Source organism: Ranitomeya imitator, chromosome 2, assembly GCF_032444005.1.
Source record: "Ranitomeya imitator isolate aRanImi1 chromosome 2, aRanImi1.pri, whole genome shotgun sequence".
Classification (NCBI taxonomy): domain Eukaryota; kingdom Metazoa; phylum Chordata; class Amphibia; order Anura; family Dendrobatidae; genus Ranitomeya; species Ranitomeya imitator.
This window is the reverse complement of record NC_091283.1, coordinates 279,091,735-279,115,567: the sequence shown is the minus strand read 5'-3', so window position 1 is coordinate 279,115,567 and position 23,833 is coordinate 279,091,735. Positions and strand designations below refer to the sequence as shown.

The window sequence follows — 23,833 nt, the reverse complement described above, 5'->3', positions numbered from 1 at the left end:
TATTGATTTGTCTTTTTCTTCCGCATTTCATCCTCAGACAAATGGCCAAACCGAGCGAACTAATCAGACTTTGGAAACTTATTTGAGATGCTTTGTGTCTGCTGATCAGGATGATTGGGTGGCTTTCTTGCCATTGGCCGAGTTTGCCCTTAATAATCGGGCTAGTTCTGCTACCTTGGTTTCGCCTTTTCTTTGTAATTTTGGTTTTCATCCTCGTTTTTCTTCAGGGCAGGTTGAGCCTTCTGATTGTCCTGGTGTGGATTCTGTGGTTGACAGGCTGCAGCAAATTTGGGCTCATGTGGTGGACAATTTGGTGTTGTCTCAGGAGGAGGCTCAGCGTTTTGCTAACCGTCGTCGGTGTGTTGGTTCCCGGCTTCGGGTTGGGGATTTGGTCTGGTTGTCTTCCCGTCATGTTCCTATGAAGGTTTCTTCCCCTAAGTTCAAGCCCTCGTTTATTGGTCCTTATAGGATTTCTGAGATTATCAATCCAGTGTCTTTTCGTTTGGCCCTTCCAGCCTCTTTTTCCATCCATAATGTTTTCCATAGATCTTTGTTGCGGAAGTATGTGGTGCCCGTTGTTCCCTCTGTTGATCCTTCGGCTCCGGTGTTGATTGATGGGGAGTTGGAGTATGTGGTTGAGAAGATTTTGGATTCTCGTTTTTCGAGGCGGAAGCTTCAGTATCTTGTCAAATGGAAGGGTTATGGCCAGGAGGATAATTCTTGGGTTGTTGCCTCCGATGTTCATGCGGACGATTTGGTTCGTGCCTTTCATTTGGCTCGTCCTAATCTGCCTGGGGGCTCTGGTGAGGGTTCGGTGACCCCTCCTCAAGGAAGGGGGGGGGTACTGTTGTGAATTCTGTTCTTGGGCTCCCTCCGGTGGTTATGAGTGGTAGTGCTGCTGTCTTTGGATCGCAGCATTTATCAGGTGTGTCCACTTATTGCAATTTGGACTGGGCTATTTAAGTCTTGCTTGATCCTTTAGTCAGTGCCAGTTGTCCATTGTTTTTGGAGGATTCACATCCCTGACTGGTCTCTCCTGTTTTGCTGTTCTTTTCTACAAAGATAAGTTCTGGCTTTGTTTTTGCTGTCCACATGCTGTGGGCCTTATAGTTCTGTGCATTTTCATGTTTTGTCTTGTCCAGCTTTGTCTGTGTAAGGATTTTTTGCAGCCAAGCTGTATCTCTGGAGATGCAGATATACCCTCCATGTCTTTAGTCAGATGTGGAGTTTTGTATTTTCTGTGGTGGATATTTTCTAGTGTTTTAATACTGACCACATAGTTCTCTGTCCTATTCTTTCTTTTTAGCTAGAAAGGCCTCCTTTGCTAAATCCTGATTTCAGTCTGCGTATGTCATTTCCATCTCCTCTCACAGTCAATATTTGTGGGGGGCTGTCTATCCTTTGGGGATTTTCTCTGAGGCAAGATAGTTTTCCTGTTTCTATCTTTAGGGGAAGTTAGTCCTTAGGCTGTGTCGAGGTGTCTAGGGAGTGTTAGGTACATCCCACGGCTACTTCTAGTTGCGGTGCTAAGTTCAGGGTCTGCGGTCAGTACAGGTACCACCTTCTCCAGAGTACGTCACATGCTGCTCCTAGGCCACCAGATCACAACAGAGCAGATCCCGGAGGAGATGGGACACACCATTTGCAGAAGCCCTAATACAACAAAATGACATAGAAACAGAGCAGTAAAAATCCCCATAATGCGTCTTCATTTTGGAAATTATAACCTTCAGTGAATTCATCTATAGGAGTAGTGACTATTTTGACTCCACAGCCACTTTCTGGAAATTAGCGTGTAGTGGATGTTGGAGAGTGAAGATTGCAAATATGCCATTTTATTGCTCAACACATAGTGCCTAGATTGTGCTCCAGGAGATATACACACCATAATTGAATTAGGTTCTTCCCACTATAGCAGTGTTCCCCAACTCCGGTCCTCAAGAGCCTCCAACAGGTCTTGTTTTCAGGATTTCCTTAGTATTGTACAGATGATAATTGCATCACCTGGACAGGCAAGTATTCAATCACCTGTGCAATGCTAAGAAAATCTTAAAAACATGACCTGTTGGTGGCTCTTGAGAACCTGTGAGGCTCTTGTCCTGGTGAGTAATTCAATATTTTTACACAACTTGACATTTTTACATTTTAAGTAGAGGTGTTAAAAAATATAAAATTCAAGGATATTGTATTCAAAACTAATGATTGGTTTTGTTCTTAGCAGATGACTATACCATGAGATCAGAGGGACAGCTGACATCTTCAATTTTTAAATCAGATCATGTTGAGAGCTCACAGAATACAACTGAAGTAAATGCCATTACTCCAGATATACCATCATCCCTTCCCAGCAAAGATCTATCATCCGATCTATTGAAACAGGTCCTGTCTTCTGATTCATCACCGACTACTAAGGAAAATCAAAGTCACAAAATCAGCATTAAAAAACCAACTGATCCTAAAGGAAATAAGTCATTTTCACTTTCAGAATATGAACATAGTTTTCCCCTCGAAAACTCTTTTCTTAAACATCAAAGAATTAACTTGGCAAAGAATAGATTTTCTTGTCTCAACTGCGGGAAATGTTTTAACCATAAATCGGTTTTTGTTAAACACCAGAGAAGTCATACAGGAGAGAAACCTTTTTCATGTTCAGAATGTGGGAAATATTTTACGCAGAAATCAAATTTTGTTAAGCATCAAAGAATTCACACAGAGCAGAAGCCCTTTTCATGTTCAGAATGTGGGAAATGCTTTAATCAGAAATCAGATCTTGGTATACACCAGAGAACTCATACAGGGGAGAAGCCTTTTTCATGTTCATATTGTGGGAAATGTTTTAATCAGAAATCACATCTTAATACACATCAGAGAACTCACACAGGAGTGAAGCCTTTTTCATGCTCAGAATGTGAGAAATGTTTTGCAGAGAAAGCAACTCTTGTTATACATCGGAGAACTCACACAGGAGAGAAGCCTTTTTCATGTTCTTTCTGTGGGAAATGTTTTGGAGATAAATCAGCTCTTGCTAGACACCACAGAACTCACACAGGGGAGAAGCCTTTTTTATGTTCAGCATGTGGGAAATGTTTTGCAGATAAATCAACTCTTGTTACACACCAGAGAACTCACACAGGGGAGAAGCCATATTCATGTTCAGAATGTGCAAAATGTTTTATACAGAAATCAAAACTTATTGCACATCAAAGAACTCACACCAAGGAGAAACTTAGTTTAGAATGTGAGAAATATTTTGTGAAGAAATCATCTCTTCTTAGTCACAAGAGCATTCACTCAGGAAAGAAGCCTTTTTCATCTTAATGTGGCAAATAATTTACACAGAAATCCACTTTTAGCAAATATCAGATAAGTCACACATGGGAGAAGCCTTTTTCATGTTCAGAATGTTGGAAATGTTTTACCTGAAAATTGTATCTTCTTAAAGGGGTTGTCGCCTTGTCTTTCCACATATTTGACCATGTTTAAACAAAGATATTCATACTTGCCTCCTGTGCTTGTGCCATTCCAGCACTGTTTGGACTCATGTTCCTGGGTGTCATATGAGGTGGTTACGTCACACGAGCTCTGCATCCAATGAGTGCCAGCTTCACTGTCCCTACCTTAGGAAGTATTGAACATCAAAAGGAAGCCAGGGCTACTTCCAACTTCTTTTTGATGGTCGATTTGTCTGAAGGTGGGGAGAGTGACACAAGTGTTGAATGGGGACAGGGCTCAAGGGCCGCAATAACCTCATATGTGCCCTGGGAACGCAAGTGCTGACACCGCTGGAACGGCACGGTAGAATTGTTTTTATTTTAACAGGATCAAACAAGATGAATGAAAAGGGTTTGTCCAAATAGTGGATAACAGATTTACAAACATAAAAAATCCCTCACAGAGAGAAGTCAATATGATACCTAAAGTATGAAAAATTAATTACTGGAAAATTGTATTTTGTTGATCATCAAAAATAACTCAGACTGGGAGAAAGTACATATGTTATTGGCAAATTTAAAAAAAAAACATATAGCAGTCGTATACGTCATGTACGTACACACACACACACACACACACACACACACACACTGGAAATGCTACAACTACACCTAACTGTTCCCAGTACAGACTAGTAAGACCCTAGCTGCACAACTAAAAATACTACCTTGGACCTAACTCCTTAATAGGCCATCGAGGGGTTTCTCGAGCCTCCTGAGGACCAGGAGGACGCCGCAATACACAATCAACAACTGAAAAGGAAAGTGTGAGCTAAGATACAAAAACCCTGGCTGAGAAACTAAAACAAATATAAATAGGGCAGAGTGGGAAACTTAATGAAAACTAACAATACAAGGAACAAATATAACCTTCCAAAAACCTAACAGTGCTGGGCAGGAAAGCAACCTGACTTAATGCAAGAATAGAACTGGAAGTATGGTAAACCCCTTAGCTGGAACTTCTAAACACACATCCACCAAGAGGTATAGCGAGCAAGGAAGGGCAGTAAAGGGAAGGGTGAATCTATAACATCCCACACAGAATGTGATGGGGCAAACCAAAATGGGAAACAGTTGGAGAGGAGCAAACCAAGAAAGGAAAACAGGCAAAAAACCCATCAGCATTTGGACATGGAAGAAAAAGCAATAGCTGAGTACACAGAAGAACCGAACATGCTGCAATAGATCACTGGATTGAATCCCCAAACTGAGCTATGACAGTACCCCTACTTTTACAAGGAGCCATTGGACCCTCAGAAACCCCTACTGTCTGACATTGCTGATGGAACTCTCATCAGGCGATTCATAGTTACATAGGTTTAAAAAACCTAGGTCCGTCAAGTTCAACCTTTTTCCACCAAACATACATTTTTTTCTTGCTACATTATCTATAACACAAACCCAACTTTTTCAACTTATCATACATAGTATATACATGGTTCATCAAGTTCAACTTTACTCCGCTAATTATACATTTTGTCACTAATATAACTATAACACACAATATTATGTGTATCAAGGAAATCATCCAGACCTTTTTTAAAAGCTTGTAGCATCTGCCATTACTACCCCTTGTGGTAAAGCGTTCCACAGTCTGACTGCTCCAACTGTAAAGAGCCCTTTCCTATTTAGCTGCCGGAATCGCCTTTCTTCCACCCATAATGAGTGCCCCCTGGTCCTTATTATGACCTTTGGAAGGAATAAGTAATGTGCAAGTCCTCTGAGCTGACCAATCTGATGCAGTGACCCCTGTTACAGCTATGAGGCGCTGTAGGTGCTCCTCGGGATGCGCATGGAGGTGTATCTGTGATTATGAGGGTGAAACAGTGACTGGCAGGATTGTAAATGGACGATAAGTGTCGCAGAGGCAGTCTGCGTTGTAAGCCTGAAGTAATGTTGTTCTGGGACCTGTAGTCCCACAAGTGTTTGTATAGTTGTAAAGAGAGGCTTATCGGGTTAGTTTGAGAGCTGGACGGGTCGAACTAACCACACACACCACCCATCTATGGAAGTGGTTACAACTACATAATGTGACCATGGTGTGGTCACATGGGCTCTGTAATTGAGAGTGTGTTGATCCTAGATGGCTTGTGTGTTAGAAGGTCCTGTGTGTAGACCGGATCCCTGAATAGCGCATTGAGAGGCCGTGGATCTGAGACTTGTGTGTTGGGAGATCCTGGGAGTAGGATCGGATCCCTGAATAGCGCACAGAGAGACTTGTGTGTTAGATGATCCCAGGAGGGGACGGACGTCCTGAACAGCATATGCAGTGGCATATGTGATGGATGGGCCCAGGTGGGGACGGACGTCCTGAACAGCACACAGAAAAGCCGAATGTATGCAGAGTCTGCAATGGCACTGCATAGGGGAAGTTGCAGCTCGTCTGAGGATCTGGACTGTCAGGTGGCCTGGTGAGCAAGGCATTGTGCAGGACGGTGATCCCAGTTAGGTAGTTTCCCTGGAGGAGAGAGGACTGACCGGAGGTCAGCGTGTGGAACAGGAGCTCCAGAAAGGTAACACTCAGGAAGGAGGCTATCATATCGGCAGATAAGTATCTGCCAGTGGAACAGACTTGTTGCTTGTTGTGTTGCATGGACATTGTTGAACTGTGCACTGAAAGGGGGTCAGTTAATGAACTGTGTGGTCACCCATGGTAACTGGACTGAGTAAGGTCCAGCATGTTTAGAGACTGCAACTTAATGTCATCTGTTGGTGCCTATTGTGTTCTATGAAATATATAATGAACTGTGCATAACCAGGTTTATGACTGCATAATAAACCGCATGGACTGTTTATGGAAGAAAAACGTGCCTGTGTGTTTGCACCCATATATGGGATATCTGCGTATTCAGGAGAAATTGCACCTCAAATCTTGTGGTTCATTTTCTCTTTTTACATTTGAGAAAATAAAACAACTGGTTCTGAATTAAAATATTTGTAAGAAAAAAGTTCAATGTTCAATTTTTCCTTCCACATTGCTTCAGTTCCTATGAAGCACGTAAAGGGTTAATTAACTTCTTGAATGTATTTTTGAGCACCTTGAGGGTGCAGTTTTTAGAATGGGGTCATTTTTAGGTATTTTCTGTCATGTACACCCCTCAAAGTGACTTCAAATGTGACGTGGTACCTAAAAAAACGATTTTGTATATATTGTTGTAAAAATGAGAAATCGCTGGTCAACTTTTAACCTTTGTAACTTCCTAATAAAAATTTTTTTTTACAAAATTGTGCTGATGTAAAGTAGACAAGTGGGAAATGTTAGTTATTAAATATTTTGTGTGTGTCATATCTCTGATTTAAGGGCATAAAAATTAAAAGTTTGAAAATTGAGAAATTGTAAAAATTTTTGCCATATTACTGTTTTTTTCACAAATAAATGCAAGTCATATCAAAGAAATTTTACCACTAACATGAAGTACAATATGTCAGGAAAAAAAAAACCTCAGAATCAGCAGGATCTGTAAAAAGGGATCCAGAGTTATAACCTAATAAAGTGACAGTGGTCAGAATTGTAAAAATTGGCATGGTCATTAAGCTGCAAATTTGCTCTGTCAATATGGGGTTAGGCTACTTTCACACATCCGTTTTTTTTAGAAAAACCGGAACCAGAAAAAAAAAAACGGAACCGGTTTTTCCCCATTGACTTGTATCAGTGCCGGATTGCGCCGCATTGCCCACCATTCCTTCTGTTTTTATTCCGGATCTGGCATCTGGAAAAAAGTCTGCAGAAACATTTATTGTCTGTGGCAAAAAAAGCCGGAAAGGCTGGATACGGCGCTTCTGGCATTTTGCTACAATGCATGTCTATGGACGCCGGAATGCGCCAGATCCGGAAAAAGATGGATCCGGTGACCTGATCCGTTTTTTTTTTTAATCTGAGCTTGCTCAGATCCAATTGGCCTGCCCCCAGGTCACATATATAAACAAAGCTAGTGAGGCCCTCGCTCATACTAGCCATCAAGAGAGAATGCCTGCCATCAAGAGAGCATGCCTGCCTGACAGCAAGGAGAGCCTGCCTGCCAGCAAAGAGCCTGCCTGCCAGCAAGGAGAGCCTGTCTGCCAGCAAAGAGCCTGCCTGCCAACAAAGAGCCTGCCTGCCAGCAAGGAGAGCCTGCCTGCCAGCAAAGAGAGCCTGCCTGCCTGCAAAGAGCCTTCCTGCCAGCATGGAGAGCCTGCCAGCAAAGAGCCTGCCTCTGCCAGCGAGGAGAGCCTGCCTGCCAGCAAAAAGCCTGCCTGCCAGCAAGAGAACCTCAGCCATGTCTTCTTCTGGGAGCCCTCCCCCGCATCGGCAGTGCACCGAGGTAAATATTAGTGATAAGCGAGTGTACTCGTTGCCCGGGTTTTCCCAGATATGCTGAATACATGTGCGGAATGCCTGTTTGTTAGGGAATTCCCACATGTATTCAGCGTATCTGGAAGCCGTAAATCATGCAACTGAGGCGATGAAAACTATATCTCCGAGCAATAACAAATACTCGGAGGTCACCCGAGCGTGCTCCAGAAAACTCCAGCAACGAGTACACTCGCTCATCTCTAGTAGATATGTTTTGTTCTTACTGAATTTTTTTTTTGCCCTGTCTATCTATCCGTTAACTATTTATATAGATATTTTCTTAATTAATGTATTTATCAATCTATCATTTTTGTATAACAGGAAGCTTCAGCAGAAGAGGTGCTTCCAGAAGGAGAACGAAGGGGAGGAGAGAGACCTGGAGTGGGATCGCAATTGGTAAGTTTCTTGCATGCATCGCAGAAACACTATCTTACACTACACTCAACACATAAAAACAAAAGATCATTACCGAAAGTACACAACACATGCAAACTGATCATTACAGACATCACACAACATACAATACATACAAAATGATCATTATAGACATCACACTGCACACAACACCTAAAAAAGCAACATACAAGCACATCATTTTTAATTTTTTTTTTCTTATAGTCTTCTGCTTCTCGTGCTCGATGCAGAGGTCCTCGGAGCGGCTCCCAAGGTCGTCGGCGTGAGAGTGCTGGCAGCCGTCATCGTGTAAGCATCTCCTTATTTTTTTTTTAATTTGAACTTAATGTTGTTTTGAATGCAATGTTTGTTTGTTTTTTTTGTTTTTTGAGGGTATGTGCACACGTCAGGTTTTTATCCTGACAAATTCAAAGATAAAGCCGTGTGCACTTCTACTAGTGGTGCCCAGGTAGGTTCCCACACCATGTGATACTAAAAGAAAGAACCTGGCACTCAACTTAATGCTCGTGAGATTTTAATGGTAGTAGCCAAAAAAACGTTTCGGTCCTATATCTGGACCTTCATCAGTTACGTACTATGATGAAAAAGTGAATGACTGTAGTGTCATATAAGGCACAGCATGGTCTGCGTCTGGTATTTGCGCAGATAGGTTTAGGCACACAGACTGGACTTATTAACGCTGATAGGTCCTGTGCTTGTGTCCAGACACGGAATCCCCGCTTGTCTCAAGCTTGGCTACTACCATTAAAATCTCACGAGCATTAAGTTGAGTGCCAGGTTCTTTCTTTTAGTTTTTCTTGACAAAATCCGGAGAATTCTGGCAGAAAATCGCGTTTTTTTCCGCGCGGATTTTTCGCGTTTTTTGCGCGTTTTTTGCGCGGATTTTTTGCGGAATTTTTGCGTTTTTTTTTTTTTTTTTCCTGAAAGTCATTTTGGCTTAGAAATCCGCAAAAAATCCGCAAAAAGAATAAGCATGTCCATTTTTTTTGCAGAATGCATTTTTTTTGCGGTAAAAAACGCATCCATCTGAACAAAAAATCCGGAATGCATTCTAAATGATAGGATGCATATTTTTAGAGTTTTTGATGCGGAATTATAGCGTTTTTATAGCGAAATTCCGGAAAAAAAACGCTAAAAATCCGGACGTGTGCACATACCCTAACAGGCTTCACAGCGTGCTCCTGAGTCGGACGGTGAGGAGGTCGGGCTAAATATTGACCACCTCATTGATCTGATTTGAGAGAGAGCGCCGCTGTGGAATATGGGTGACCGCCGCCACGCTGATATAATTGTGACCCGTCGACTCTGGGCGCAAATCTGCCAACAGCTTGTAGACAACTGGGAGGACCTCAATGTTCGGGCCCAGAATCAAGCACATAAGTATACACGGTGCAGTTATGTTGCTGGATTTAAAGTGTATGCTAACCAATTTGTGCTTTCACTTTTTTTCAGGTGAGAGGATTGTCAAGCGGTGACGGTCCATGACGGATCACTTCAAGAAGGAGTTCAACAAAGAGATTAGGGTCCCGAGTGGATCTGGAGGACGCAGGAGCAGCTATAAATATGCCCAAACCCTATCGTTCCTCAAGTCAACGATGGTGAGCCAAAGGTAAATATTACCCACCACATTTACCAATGTTTACATGTTTAACCCTCTTTTGCTGTTTCAGCCAGGGCCATGCAATATCAATATATCAATTATATATATTTTTTCTCTTTGTTCCACAGCACCTTCGGCAGCAGTCGGGAGCCTGCAGCAGAGTTGAACCCTTCTGGGGTGATCCCTCAGGAGTCCGCCACCGTGGGACACTTCGACAGTCCCGGCCCCTCTGCACCTTCCCTCACATCTGATCCCTAAGTCCCAGCACTGGAGCATCCTGGCCGGCTGCATTGCATGAATCTGCTGGTGAGGATATAGCTTTTCCTTTACCCCACCCCTCTGATGCTGCCACCTCTACTACACCTGTGGCTTCGGTGCGGCAGTGCCAGAGGGGTCAGGTACAGAGCTATGCGCCCAAGTTCTTGCACCTAAATGCATCCTTCCAGAACTGTCTGAAACTTTTATCGGAGCAAATGGCAGCAGGTTTCAAGTTGATAAATAAAAGCATTCTCGAGTTGCATACACTTCTGCTACGGATGCATTCAGATGCAAGTCAATAACCGAACCACTCTTTTTCCGGTCAGTACTCGAGCGCATGGATAACTATCTCCTGATCAGCAGATGCAAGTCACCACATCTGCCCCCCCTCCTGCACCTGCCCCCCCTCCAGCCACTGTCCCTCCCTCTAGCCACTACCAGCATCCTGCCCCATCCCAGGATCCTGCCCGTGCCCCGTCCCAGCATCCCACCCCATACCAGTTCCCACCATCTTCCGCACCTCCTCTCCCTGCCCACTACCACCAGTCTCCTTCACCCATCATGTCACTATCCCAACCCTCTTTTCCACCCATCACCTCTTCTGCCTCCCAATCCAAACTCTCATCCTGCCAGTCTATTCTTCTTTCAGGTGAAATAAATTATTCTGCAAATTGGTCCCTCATTCGGGAAACTTACACAGAACTTCTATACGTAATGTTGTGATAATCAGCCAAGGTGGTTTCTTCTGAGTGGTCTTCAATGGAAATATGTTCCATGCATATTGTCGCGCTCACGCCCTGACTGATGGGCGTGAGCCAAGGGGGTTTGTGGCCCCACTGTGCCACGAACCAGACTACCCTGGAAGGGGCGTGACTGACAGCTGCCTTGGTCTTCACTGGAGCCTCTGATGGTGAGGTCAGGCTTGTGCGACAGGCAGCTGCCAGGTGCTACTCCAGGGTGGTGTCTGGCTGTGGCTGCTGATCCCACTTGGGAAACAGGAACACCAGGATTGTTATGGGCATCAGGCAGGACTAGTAGATGAGCACCGATAAAACTCAGATGCATAGGCTGGCACAACTGAGACACAGAGCTGGCAGAGACACAGGACAGGCAGGCACGGCAGAGACACAGGGCAGGTTGGTGTGTTGTATGAAGGAACAGGAAGGGACCTGTTTACACAGGAGGTGCAGGTACGAATATGATATATGAAGGAACAGGTTGGGACCTGTTCACACAGGAAGTGAAGGTAAGGAAACAAGCCGGAAGGAAAAGAGTATGAAGGAACAGGTTGGGACCTGTTCACACAGGAAGAGAACCGCAAAGCTGCGGATAGGAGCGGTACAGCAGCAAGAGAGAGCGCAGCAACAGAAGCTAAGCAGAGCTGAACCGCAAGGAATGCGGAGAGGAGCTGCAGCAAGAGATTACTGCAGCAGCAGGAGCAGAGCAGAACCGCAGGAGTGCGGAGCAGAGGTAAAGCTGCAAGAGAGACAAGGGTAGAACCACAGAGTGCAGAGCCAAGAGCAGAGTGAAGGCACATAGTGCAGAGCAGAGAGGTACAGAGCCAAGAGCAGAGAGGTACAGAGCCAAGAGCAGAGTGAAGGCACAGAGTGCAGAGCCAAGAGCAAAGCAAAGGCACAGAGTGCAGAGACAAGAGCAAAGCAAGGTCGCAGAGTGCGGAGCAGAGCAGAGAGGCACTGCAGGGAAATAAACAACAGACAAGGAGACAGAGATAGGACAAAGTTCAGACAAGGTAATGGAACAAGACAAGGAACAAAGACCAAGATATTCAGCCTCCTGGAGGGCAGACAAACAAGATACAAGGCAAAGCAAAGAGAACAATAATTGTGTTGGACAACACACGCTGTAGTACGGTTTCAGCAGGTGTTCAGACAGCTGGAAAGCTTCATCCCCAACACCAACAAAAGGCATTGGTGGCATAGAGATTTGAGGCAGTGGTCTTTGGGTGTGTGGGGGGGGGGGATTGGATGGTGTTTCCATACAAATGACGCCCCATTGCAGACAATTTGAAAACTTGGGAATCATTGGAGCCGCCATAGGCCTTTATATCAACCGCTATAAATTTGTATTCCGCATCAGCGATGGCCATCAGCACAATAGAGAAGTATTTCATAGGCTGCCGTCACACTAGCAGTATTTGGTCAGTATTTGACATCAGTATTTGTAAGCCAAAACAGGAGTGGGTGATAAATGCAGATGTGGTGCATATGGGGCAGCAGAGTGGCGCAGTGCTTAGCACTGCAGCCTTGCAGCGCTGGGGTCCTGGGTTCCAATCCCACCCAGGACAACATCTGCAAAGAGTTTGTATGTTCTCTCCATGTTTGCGTGGGTTTCCTCCGGGCACTCCGGTTTCCTCCCACATTCCAAAGACATACTGATAGGGATTCTAGATTGTTAGCCCCATCGGGGACAGCGATGATAATGTGTGGAAAACTGTAAAGCCCTGCGGAATATGTTAGCGCTATATAAAAATAAAGATTATTATTATTATATGTTTCTATCATAATTATTATTATATGTTTCTATTATACTTTTCCTCTGATTGTTCCACTCCTGGTTTTGGCCGGCGTCACACTCAGCGTATGAAAATACGGTCCATTATTTACGGCCGTAATATGCAGAAAAGTCCCCAAAATAGTGATCCGTATGTCATCCGTAGGCAGGGTGTGTCAGTGTATTTTGCGCATGACATCCTCCGTATGTAATCTGTATGGCATCCGTACTGTGAGATTTTCTCGCAACCTTGCAATACGGACATACAATGGATCCATGGGCTCAAATAATCGTAAAAACATACTGTGTATATATATATATATATATATATATATATATATATATATATACGTGTCATTTAGACAAATATATATTTTCCTATCTCCTTCTCAAACCTGACATGATATGAGACATGGTTTACATACAGTAAACCATCTCATATCCCTGTGTATTTATTTCATTAAAATACTTTGTAAGAATGTGTTTTTTTTTAACCATTTCATACTATTGGATTAATAATGGATAGGTGTCATAATTGACGCCTCTCCATTATTAATCTGGCTTAATGTCACCTTACAATAGCAAGGTGACATTAACCCTTCATTACCCCATATCTCACCGCTACACGGGAATGGGAAGAGAGTGGCCAAGTGCCAGAATAGGCGCATCTTCCAGATGTGCCTTTTCTGGGGTGGCTGGGGGCAGATGTTTTTAGCCAGGGGGGCCAATAACCATGGACCCTCTCCAGGCTATTAATATCTGCCCTCAGTCACTGGCTTTATCACTCTGACGGAGAAAATTGCGCGGGAGCCCACCCCAATTTTTTCCACAATTTAACCCTTAAATTTAATAGCTAGAGCGCCCAAATTTTGTACATACACACTACTAACATTAGTAGTGGGGAATATGCAAAAAAAAAAAAAAAAAGGGAAATGAGATGGTTTACTGTATGTAAACCATGTCTCATATCATGTCGGGTTTGAGAAGGAGATAGGAAAAGCCGGCAATTGAATTACCGGCTTTTAAGCTATCTAGCGCCGTATGAAATATTAATATATATACATATGTGTCTCACTGACACACATATATATGTGTATATATATATATATATATATATATATATATATATACCCCTATACTATGTGTAGACATTTATCTTAGCTATTCTATTCTAACCGGTCAGTGATTTTACTGTACACCGCACTGAATTGCCAGCTTTTCTATAGAACACCGCTGCGTATTTCTCGCAAGTCACACTGCTGGTCCGTGTGTAATCCGTAATTTTCTCACCCCCGTAGACTTTCATTGGTGGATTTTTTGTGCAATACGGTGACAAACGCAGCATGCTGTGATTTTCTACGGCCGTAGAAGACCGTGTAATACGGATCAGTAAAATACGGCAGATAGGAGCTGGGCCATAGAGAATCATTGTACCATTGTATGCAATCCGTATTTTCTGCACTTCTCATACGTCCGTAAAACTCGCTAGTGTGACGCCGGCCTTTGGCTTACAAATACTGATGTAAAATACTGACCAAATACTGCTAGTGTGACGGCAGCCTTATAGTTGAAATATTCCGAGCCAGAACCAGCCGGTTTCACGATGCGGATATGTTTGTCCAATGCACCCAAGCAATTGGGAAACTGACACACTTGCTGGAATTTCTCGGCTACTTCCAACCAACTCTCCATTGTGGGATGTGGTATAAATTCCCAGTGCAAAGAGTCCCACAATGCACGGCAGGTGTGCTTGACAATTCCGGAGATTGTGGAAATCCCAAGTCTGAACTGGGAATGTAGTGACGAAAGGGATTCTCCAGTTGCAATAAATCTGTGAATAAAAGCAAGGCAAAAATTATTACAATTCAAAAGTACTTGTTCTCACCCACAAAGCTCTCCACAGTGCGGCACCCCCTTACATCTCCTCCCTCATTTCTGTCTATCAGCCTAACAGACCACTGCGCTCTGCAAATGACTTTCGATTAACCTCTACACTAATCCGTACCTCCCACTCCCGACTCCAAGACTTCTCCCGTGCTGCGCCAATCCTCTGGAATGCTCTACCCCAAGATATCAGGACCTTCCATAATTTGCATAGTTTTAGGCGCTCGCTCAAAACACATTTGTTCTGAGCGGCCTATCACGTTCACTAATCAAAGTTATGTTATGTTTGTGTGTGTGTGTAGCCCATTCACTATCCCCATCTATTCCCCAACCCCTGAAGATGGCTGGACCATGATTGTAAATACATCATTGTAAATACACACCTGTACTTTGCATCTCCCCCTCCTCATTGTAGATTGTAAGCTCTCACGAGCAGGGTCGTCTTATTTTGCTTTAATTATTGTATTGTTAACGTTGTTACTTATGACTTTTGTGTTTGAAACGGTTAAACTGTAAAGCGCTGCGGAATATGTTGGCGCTATATAAATAAAGATTATTATTATTATTATTATTACAAAATACCAGCAATAACATTATAGTTATGAGTCAACTTTAACAGTAGGAGATACGATAAAAAAGATCACTAAAAATATTCTACAAAAAAAAATACCAGCAACAACATTAAAGTGTGCTTTACAGGATGAGAGAAAATAAAAATGGCTTACCGAAGAGTGACCATTAGACGCTCTGCCGGTGAAATGGAGAATTGGCAATACATATCACTCCTTCGGATGAGCTGTCTAATTCAGTCCACCAACAGATGGGCTGCAGGAACACTGTATATATAGTTTTCAGAGGGCCAATCACATTTTGGAGCCTCCCAGGGGCATTTTTAAAAACCGAATCAGTCAAAAACTGGACAAAAAAAATGGAAGAAACGGATGCAAATCGGATGGAACGGAATCGCCGGAATCGGCATGGCGCAAAAAACCTGATTAGTGAAAGTAGCCTAAATTTGCTCAGACACAGGTGTAAATTTTCTTGTGTTACACTAGTTATATCAGGTGGTGAACTTTGGTTTTTGCCTTGTTGAATGATCCCAGGAAGAGACAGTTCATTGGTGATCACAGATGAAACGTGCCTGTTTTATATCTGTCTTTTCTTTGTCCTCTATAATTACCTTGTTATTATCATCTTTTAAGGGGCCTATACCAGCTGTTTTTTTATTTTGGCATTATAAATATTTTTGGGATTTATTTTGTTGTCTCTAGTGCTTTGTGTTTCAGTAGCTAACTCTGCTCTGAAAGCTACTCCTGAAATGCTATTTCTGTATTCTCGGCCTCTAACCCCTTTCTGACATCAGACGTACTATCCCGTCGAGGTGGGGTGGGCCCCTATGACCACCGACGGGATAGTACGTCATATGTGATCGGCAGCGCTCACGGGGGGAGCGCCGCTAATCGCGGCCGGGTGTCAGCTGCCTATCGCAGCTGACATCCGGCACTATGTGCCAGGAGCGGTCACGGACCGCCCCCGGCACATTAACCCCCGGCACACCGCGATCAAAGATGATCGCGATGTGCCGGCGGTATAGGGAAGCATCGCGCAGGGAGGGGGCTCCCTGTGTGCTTCCCTGAGCCCCCCGGTCTTACCTCCCTCCCTGCCTGCTCCAGCCCCGGATCCAAGATGGCCACGGATCCGGGTCCTGCAGGGAGGGAGGTGGCTTCACAGTGCCTGCTCAGAGCAGGCACTGTGAAGCCTGCAGCGCTGCAAGTCAGATCAGTGATCTGACAGAGTGCTATGCAAACTGTCAGATCATTGATCTGTGATGTCCCCCCCGGGACAAAATAAAAAAGTTAAAAAAAAAAAATTCCAAATGTGTAAAAAAAAAAATAAAAAAAAAATATTCCTAAATAATGAAAAAAAAATATTACCATAAATACATTTCTTCATCTAAATAATAAAAAAAAAACAATAAAAGTACACATATTTAGTATCACCGCGTCCGTAACGACCCAACCTATAAAACTGGCCCACTAGTTAACCACTTCAGTAAACACAGTAAGAAAAAAAAAAAAAAACGAGGCAAAAAACAACGCTTTATTATCATACCGCCGAACAAAAAGTGGAATAACACGCAATCAAAAAGACGGATATAAATAACCATGGTACCGCTGAAAACGTCATCTTGTCCTGCAAAAAACGAGCTGCCATACAGCATCATCAGCAAAAAAATAAAAAAGTTATAGTCCTGAGAATAAAGCGATGCAAAAATAATTATTTTTTCTGTAAAATAGTTTTTATCGTATAAAAGCGCCAAAACATAAAAAAATGATATAAATGAGGTGTCGCTGTAATCGTACTGACCCGAATAAAACTGCTTTATCAATTTTACCAAACGCGGAACGGTATAAACGCCTCCTCCAAAAGAAATTCATGAATAGCTGGTTTTTGGTCATTCTTCCTCACAAAAATCGGAATAAAAAGCGATCAAAAAATGTCACGTGCCCGAAAATGTTACCAATAAAAATGTCAACTCGTCCCGCAAAAACAAGACCTCACATGACTCTGTGGACCAAAATATGGAAAAATTATAGCTCTCAAAATGTGGTAATGCAAAAAATATTTTTTGCAATAAAAAGCGACTTTCAGTGTGTGACGGCTGCCAATCATAAAAATCCGCTAAAAAAACTCACTATAAAAGTAAATCAAACCCCCCATTCATCACCCCCTTAGTTAGGGAAAAATTAAAAAAATGTATTTATTTCCATTTTCCCGTTAGGGTTAGGGCTAGGGCTAGGGTTAGGGCTGGGGTTAGGGTTAGGGCTACAGTTAGGGTTGGGTCTAGGGTTAGGGTTAAAGATAGGGTTAGGGCTAGGGTTAGGGCTAGGTTTAGGGCTATGGTTAGGGTTAGGGCTACAGTTAGGGTTGGGGCTAAAGTTAGGGTTAGGGTTTAGATTACATTTACAGTTGGGAATAGGGTTGGGATTAGGGATATGTGTGTGTCAGGGTTAGAGGTGTGGTTAGGGTTACCATTGGAATTAGGGTTAGGGGTGTGTTTTGATTAGGGTTTCAGTTATAATTGGGGGGTTTCCACTGTTTAGGCACATCAGGGGCTCTCCAAACACGACATGGCGTCCGATCTCAATTCCAGCCAATTCTGCGTTTAAAAAAGTAAAACAGTGCTCCTTCCCTTCCGAGCTCTCCCGTGTGCCCAAACAGGAGTTTACCCCAACATATGGGGTATCAGCGTACTCAGGACAAATAGGACAACAAGTTTTGGGGTCCAAATTCTCCTGTTGCCTTTGGGAAAATACAAAACTGGGGGCTAAAAAATAATTTTTGTGGGAAAAAAAAAGATTTTTTATTTTCACGGCTCTACGTTACAAACTGTAGTGAAACACTTGGGGGTTCAAAGCTCTAACAACACATCTAGATGAGTTCCCTGGGGGGTCTAGTTTTCAATATAGGGTCACTTGTGGGGGGGTTTCTACTGTTTAGGTACATTAGGGGCTCTGCAAACGCAATGTGACATCTGCAGACCATTCCATCTAAGTCTGCATTCCAAATGGAGCTCCTTCCCTTCTGAGCCCTCCCATGCGCCCAAACAGTGGTTCCCCCCCACTTATGGGGTATCAGTGCACTCAGGACAAATTGGAGAACACATTTTGGGGTCCAATTTCTCCTGTTACCCTCGGGAAAATACAAAACTGGATGCTAAAAAATAATTTTTGTGGGAAAAAATTTTTGTTTTATTTTTACAGCTCTGCATTATAAACTTCTGTGAAGCCCTTGGTGGATCAAAGCGCTCACCACACATCTAGATAAGTTCCTTAGGTGGTCTACTTTCCAAAATGGTGTCACTTGTGGGGGGTTTCTACTGTTTAGGTACATTAGGGGCTCTGCAAACGCAATGTGACACCTGCAGACCATTCCATCTAAGTCTGCATTCCAAATGGAGCTCCTTCCCTTTCGAGCCCTCCCATGCGCCCAAACAGTGGTTTCCCCCCACTTATGGGGTATCAGCGCACTCAGGACAAATTGGACAACAAATTTTGGGGTCTACTTTCCAAAATGGTGTCACTTGTGGGGGGTTTCAATGTTTAGGCACATCAGTGGCTCTCCAAATGCAACATGGCATCCCATCTCAATTCCTGTCAATTTTGCATTGAAAAGTCAAACGGCGCTCCTTCCCTTCCGAGCTCTCCCATGCGCCCAAACAGTGGTTTACCCCCACATATGGGGTATCAGCGTACTCAGGACAAATTTTATAACAACTTTTGGGGTCCAATTTCTTCCATTACCCTTGGGAAAATAAAAAATTGGGGGCGAAAAGATAATTTTTGTGAAAAAATATGATTTTTTATTTTTACGGTTCTGCATTATAAACTTCTGTGAAGCACTTGGTGGGTCAAAGTGCTCACCACACCTCTAGATAAGTTCCTTAGAGGGTCTACTTTCCAAAATGGTGTCACTTGTGGGGGGTTTCAATGTTTAGGCACATCAGGGGCTCTCCAAACGTAACATGGTGTCCCATCTCGATTCCAGTCAATTTTGCATTGAAAAGTCAAACGGCGCTCCTTCGCTTCCGAGCTCTGTCATGCGCCCAAACAGTGGTTTACCCCCACATATGGGGTATCGGTGTACTCAGGACAAATTGTACAACAAGTTTTGGGGTCCAGTTTCTCCTGTTACCCTTGGTAAAATAAAACAAATTGGAGCTGAAGTAAATTTTTTGTGAAAAAAAGTTAAATGTTCATTTTTATTTAAACATTCCAAAAATTCCTGTGAAGCACCAGAAGGGTAAATAAACTTCTTGAATATGGTTTTGAGCACCATGAGGGGTGCAGTTTTTAGAATGGTGTCACACTTGGGTATTTTCTATCATATAGACCCCTCAAAATGACTTCAAATGAGATGTGGTCCCTAAAAAAAAAATGGTGTTGTAAAAATGAGAAATTGCTGGTCAACTTTTAACCCTTATAACTCCCTAACAAAAAAAAATTTTGGTTCCAAAATTGTGCTGATGTAAAGTAGACATGTGAGAAATGTTACTTATTAAGTATTTTGTGTGACATATCTCTGTGATTTAATTGCATAAAAATTCAAAGTTGGAAAATTGCAAAATTTTCATAATTTTCGCCAAATTTCCGTTTTTTCCACAAATAAACGCAGGTACTATCAAAGAATTTTGACCACTATCATGAAGTACAATATGTCACGAGAAAAAAAATGTCAGAATCACTGGGATCCGTTGAAGCTTTCCAGAGTTATAACCTCATAAAGGGACAGTGGTCAGAATTGTAAAAATTGGCCCGGTCATTAACGTGCAAACCACCCTTGGGGGTGAAGGGGTTAAGATTTTAATTGGCCTTTTCATTAAAATTTATACTGTCTTATTTATCAATAATGTTTTTTTTAAATTCCTGGACAGTTTATTACTACAGGGTCCAGGTTTTCTGCAGGATTCTAGTAGTATATCCTTAAACATTCCTCATTTATATTCGATGTCCGCAGTTACCATCACGTGGTCCCAGTCTGTCCAATTAAGCTCTTCCTGACCTGTGATGCCACGTAGGCATCATGAAAGTCGGTGCCAATCCGACCTGTGATGCCTATGTGGCGTCATGGAGGGATCGCATCCCTCCAGATCGGGAGAAAGGGTTAACTCCAATTTCTCCCGATCTGCAGGGACATGGGGAGTGGTACTTCACCCAATGGGGGGTGTGGTTTCACCTCCCCCCCCCCCCCCGTGGCTCCGATCGCTCTGATTGGCTGTTGAAAGTGAAACAGCCAATCAGAGCGATTTGTAATATTTCACCTATGAAAAGTGGTCAAATATTACAATCCAGCCATGGCCGATGCTGCAATATCATTGGCCATGGCTGGAAACCCCGATTTGCCACCGATCTCCTCCCCAGTCCTCCGTCCTGTGCTCCGCTCCCCTCCATCCTCCTGTCCGCTTCCCCCATTCTCCGATCCCACCCCCCGTGCTCCATCTCACCCCCTGATACTTATCGAGCCTCCTGGTGTCCGTCCGTCTTCTCCATGGGCGCCACCATCTTCCAAAATGGCGGGCGCATACACAGTGCGGCCGGCAGATTCATTCCAGGTACATTTTGATCACTGTGATAAAACCTATCACAGTGATCAAAATTAAAAAATATAGTAAATGAACCCCCCCTTTATCACCCCCATAGGTAGGGACAATAATAAAATAAAGGAAATATATTTACTTTTATTTTTCCACTAGGGTTAGGGTTAGAACTAGGGTTAGGGCTAGAGTTAGGGTTAGAATTAGGGTTAGAACTATGGTTAGGCTTAGAATTAGTGTATGTGCACACGGTGCGGATTTTGCTGTGGATCCGCAGTGGATTGGCCGCTGCGGATTCAAAGCAGTTTTCCATCAGGTTTACAGTACCATGTAAACCTATGGAAAACCAAATCCGCTGTGCCCATGGTGCGGAAAATACCACGCGGAAACGCTGTGTTGTATTTTCCGCAGCATGTCAATTCTTTGTGCGGATTCCACAGCGTTTTACACTTGTTCCTCAATAGGAATCCGCAGGTGAAATCCGCACAAAAAACACTGGAAATCCGCGGTAAATCCGCAGGTAAAACGCAGTGCCTTTTACCTGCGGATTTTTCAAAAATGGTGCGGAAAAATCTCACACGAATCCGCAACGTGGGCACATAGCCTTAGAGTTAGGGTTGGAATTAGGGCTAGGGTTGGAAATAGGGTTAAGATTAGGCTTGTGGTTAGGGTGAGGGGTGTGTTGGGGTTATGGTTGGGATTAGGGGTGTGTTGGGGATAGGGTTGTGGTTAGGGGTGTGTTGGGGTTAGTGTTGGAGTTAGAATTGAGGGGTTTCCACTGTTTAGGCACATCAGGGGTTTCCAAATGCAACATGGCACCACCATTAATTCCAGCCAATCTTGCGTTCAAAAAGTCAAATGGTGCTCCCTCCCGAGCCCCGACGTGCGCCCAAACAGTGGTTTACCCCCACATATGGGGTACCAGCATACTCAGGTCAAACAGGGCAACTATTGGGGTCCAATTTCTCCTGTTACCCTTGTGAAAATAAAAAATTGCTTACTAAAACAATTTTTGAGGAAAGAAAAATTTTTTATTTTCACGGCTCTGCGTTATAAACTTCTGTGAAGCACTTGGGGGTTCAAAGTGCTCACCACACATCTAGATAAGTTCCTTGGGGGGTCTAGTTTCCAAAATGGGGTCTCTTGTGGGGGGTTTCTACTGTTTAGGCACATCAGGGGCTCTGCAAACGCAACGTGAAACCTGCAGACCATTCCATCAAAGTCTGCATTTCAAAACGTCACTACTTCCCTTCCGAGCCCCGACGTGTGCCCAAACAGTGGTTTACCCCCACATATGGGGTATCCGCGTACTCAGGACAAACTGGACAACAACTTTTGGGGTCCAATTTCTCCTGTTACTCTTGTGAAAATAAAAAATTGTGGGCTAAAAAATAATTTTTGAGGAAAGAAAAATGATTTTTTATTTTCACGGCTCTGCGTTACAATCTTCTCTGAAGCACTTAGGGGATTAAAGTGGTCACCGCACAGCTAGATTAGTTCCATGGGAAGTCTAGTTTCCAAAATGGGGTCATTTGTGGGGGAGCTCCAATGTTTAGGAACACAGGGGCTCTCCAAACGCGACATGGTGTCCGCTAACGATTGAAGCTAATTTTTCATTCAAAAAGTCAAATGGCGCTCCTTCCCTTCCGAGCCATGCCGTGTGCCCAAACAGTGGTTTACCCCCACATGTGAGGTGTCAGTGTATTCAGGAGAAATTGCCCAATAAATTTTAGGATCCATTTTATCCTGTTGCCCATGTGGAAATGGACAAATTGAGGCTAAAAGAAGTTTGTGAAGAAAAAAAAAGAAGTACTTTTTCATTTTTACGGATCAATTTGTAAAGCACCTGGGGGTTCAAAGTGCTCAATATGCACCTAGATAAGTTCCTTGGGGGTCTATTTTCTAAAATGGGGTCACTTGTGGGGGAACTTCAATCTTTAGGTACACAGGGGCTCTCCAAACGCGACATGGTGTCTGCTAACGATTGGGGCTAATTTTTCATTCAAAAGTCAAATGGCGCTCCTTCCCTTCCGAGCCTTGCCGTGTGCACAAACAGTGGTTTGTGACCACATATGAGGTATCGGTGTACTCAGGAGAAATTGCCCAACACATGTTAGGATCCGTTTTATCCTGTTGCCTATGTGAAAATGAAAAAATTTAGGCTAAAAGAATTTTGTTAAAATAAGGACTTTTTAATTTTTACGGATCAGTTTGTGAAGCACCTGGGGGTTCAAGGTGCTCACTGTGCATCTAGATAAGTTCCTTGGGGGTCTATTTTCTAAAATGGGGTCACTTGTCCAATCTTTAGGCACACAGGGGCTCTCCAAACGCAACATGGTGTCCGCTAAAGATTGGAGCCAATTTTTCATTGAAAAAGTCAAATGGCGCTCTTTCCCTTTCCGAGCCCTGTCGTGCGCCTAAACAGTGGTTCCCCCCACATATGGGGCATCGGCGTACTCAGGACAAATTGTACAATAACTTTTGGGGTCCAGTTTCTCTTTTTACCCTTGGAAAAATAAAAAAAAATTGTTGCTAAAAGATAATTTTTGTGACTAAAAAGTTAAATGTTCATATTTCCTTCCATGTTGCTTCTGCTGCTGTGAAGTACCTGAAGGGTTAATAAACTTCTTGAATGTGGTTTTGTGCACCTTGAGGGGTGCAGTTTTTAGAATGGTGTCACTTTGGGGTATTTTCGCCATATAGACCCCTCAAACTGACTTCAAATGTGAGGTGGTCCCTAAAAAAAATGGTTTTGTAAATTTAATTGTAAAAATGAGAAATCGCTGGTTAAATTTTAACCCTTATAACTTCCTAGCAAAAAAAACATTTTGTTTCCAAAATTGTGCTGATGTAAAGTAGACATGTGGGTAAAGTTATTTATTAACTATTTTGTGTCACATAACTCTCTCGTTTAACAGAATAAAAATTCAAAATTTGAAAATTGCGAAATTTTCAAAATTTTTGCCAAATTTCCATTTTTTGTACAAATAAATGGAAAAATTATTGACCTAAATTTACCACTAACATGAAGCCCAATATGTCACGAAAAAACATTCTCAGAATTGCTAGGATCCGTTGAAGCGTTCCTGAGTTATTACCTCATAAAGGGACACTGGTCAGAATTGCAAAAAACGGCCAGGTCATTAAAGGTAAGGTACCGCGTTTGTAGATCATTAATAAATCACTGTAATGTAGCATAACATGCTGCTGTAACCAAGTTTTAAATGCATGTGAAACATGTTGTGTGT

At 43.1% G+C, this 23,833-nt stretch overlaps 1 protein-coding gene across 1 annotated transcript in view; it reads left to right on the top strand.

Moving 5' to 3' along the window:
• Positions 1-6,990, top strand: part of LOC138666930 (gastrula zinc finger protein XlCGF57.1-like) — a 35,452-nt gene extending 28,462 nt beyond the window's left edge. The window contains exon 7 of the mRNA XM_069755122.1: positions 2,222-6,990. Within this exon, the coding sequence (XP_069611223.1) occupies positions 2,222-3,318 (1,097 nt within the window). The 3' untranslated portion in view covers positions 3,319-6,990. The remainder of the gene's footprint in view (positions 1-2,221) is intronic.
• Positions 6,991-23,833: the final 16,843 nt, after the last annotated feature.